The sequence below is a fragment of the Lupinus angustifolius genome, chromosome LG09, assembly GCF_001865875.1.
Source record: "Lupinus angustifolius cultivar Tanjil chromosome LG09, LupAngTanjil_v1.0, whole genome shotgun sequence".
NCBI lineage: Eukaryota > Viridiplantae > Streptophyta > Magnoliopsida > Fabales > Fabaceae > Lupinus > Lupinus angustifolius.
Genome location: NC_032017.1, coordinates 21,455,998 through 21,457,318, shown reverse-complemented (window position 1 = coordinate 21,457,318; position 1,321 = coordinate 21,455,998). Strand labels below are relative to the sequence as shown.

Here is a 1,321-nt window from a genome sequence, read left to right as displayed (position 1 = left end):
AAAAAAAAATAGTAAATGATGTGTTGACAGTGTAAAAACTGTTAGGGCACATATTTTAAACTCATATAACAATTGGATAAGTAATATTTTCAAAGAAACTTTGCATACATTTTTATTACAGTTTAAGATATAAATTTATCCTTAGACAACTTTTATTTGCCATATGTAATACTAATATGGAATTAATGACCACGCCCATGAAGAAATTATTCGTGTCAAATTCATGGATCTTAATTCATTAATGTGTATCTAAGAGAAAATTTCTATCATTTATTTTTATATACATTTATATATCTCTAACATATGTTGAAATATTGGATCAATTGCTCCAAACATATTTAACTAGTTCATCATACATTAAGAATTGAAATTATGAATCTATTCAAATAAATGAATGGTTGGAAAAATTTCTCATACTTTGTATACATGCATGATAACAAATAAAACATATATACAAACCTATAACTGTTTGGGTGGTTGAATCAAAGGAAGGTTCAGTGAGTGAAGTTTGAGGCAATTCATGAGCCAAGACATGAGAAGATAACATGAAAGAGAAAAGAAGAATAAAGGAAACACAAATCTTTGACTTATCCATGGTTGAATGTGTAATACAACCTTCTAATTCTACCATTATATAGGCCACGATAGCATAGAATAATATTACAATTGGGAAAATTATTGGGTTATTGTATACTAGTAGATCCATTTACTCCAATAGTAAGTTTTTTAAATTTACTTTTCATCATAGCCATTAATTATATGAATATTTAGTGGTTAAGATCTACTCTTTAATTCAAACTATTGAATTTCCCTAAAATTGATGACTACGATAGAGAATAAGTTTAAAAAACTTATTATTTGAGTAAATGAATCTTTATCTACTATTCCACTAAAAACATAACCAATGTTACCAAACATGTTATTGTATTACAAATAAAACATTGTTTAATCATATGAACCATTGCAAAACAGAATAATATATTATTATTATTCATGAGGATATGCAAGCATCTTTCCATAACTATGAATCATAATCCAAAAGTTGCATGGATAGTCACGAAGCTAGTAAAAGAAGCCAAGAGTCAAATAAATTCTACAAATATGTATTATAAAAAAATATCTTGAAATATATCATAGATAGCTTGATATTTGTTTTATCTCTCTATTTTATTCAATATATCAAGAAGCCGGTTATTTGATTAAAAAAATTGTTTATCCTACGCCCACAAAATCGGTGTAAAAAGTGTATAAAATATAGAATTAGAAGTGAAGAGGATAATGTGTACATATGATTGATAATATATTATTATAGGCTCATAGA

The 1,321-nt window shown here is 26.1% G+C and overlaps 1 protein-coding gene across 1 annotated transcript in view; it reads right to left on the bottom strand.

Moving 5' to 3' along the window:
* The window catches only part of LOC109356108, a 3,078-nt gene extending 2,483 nt beyond the window's left edge, over positions 1–595 (bottom strand). The window contains exon 1 of the mRNA XM_019599447.1: positions 414–595. Within this exon, the coding sequence (XP_019454992.1) occupies positions 414–595 (182 nt within the window). The remainder of the gene's footprint in view (positions 1–413) is intronic.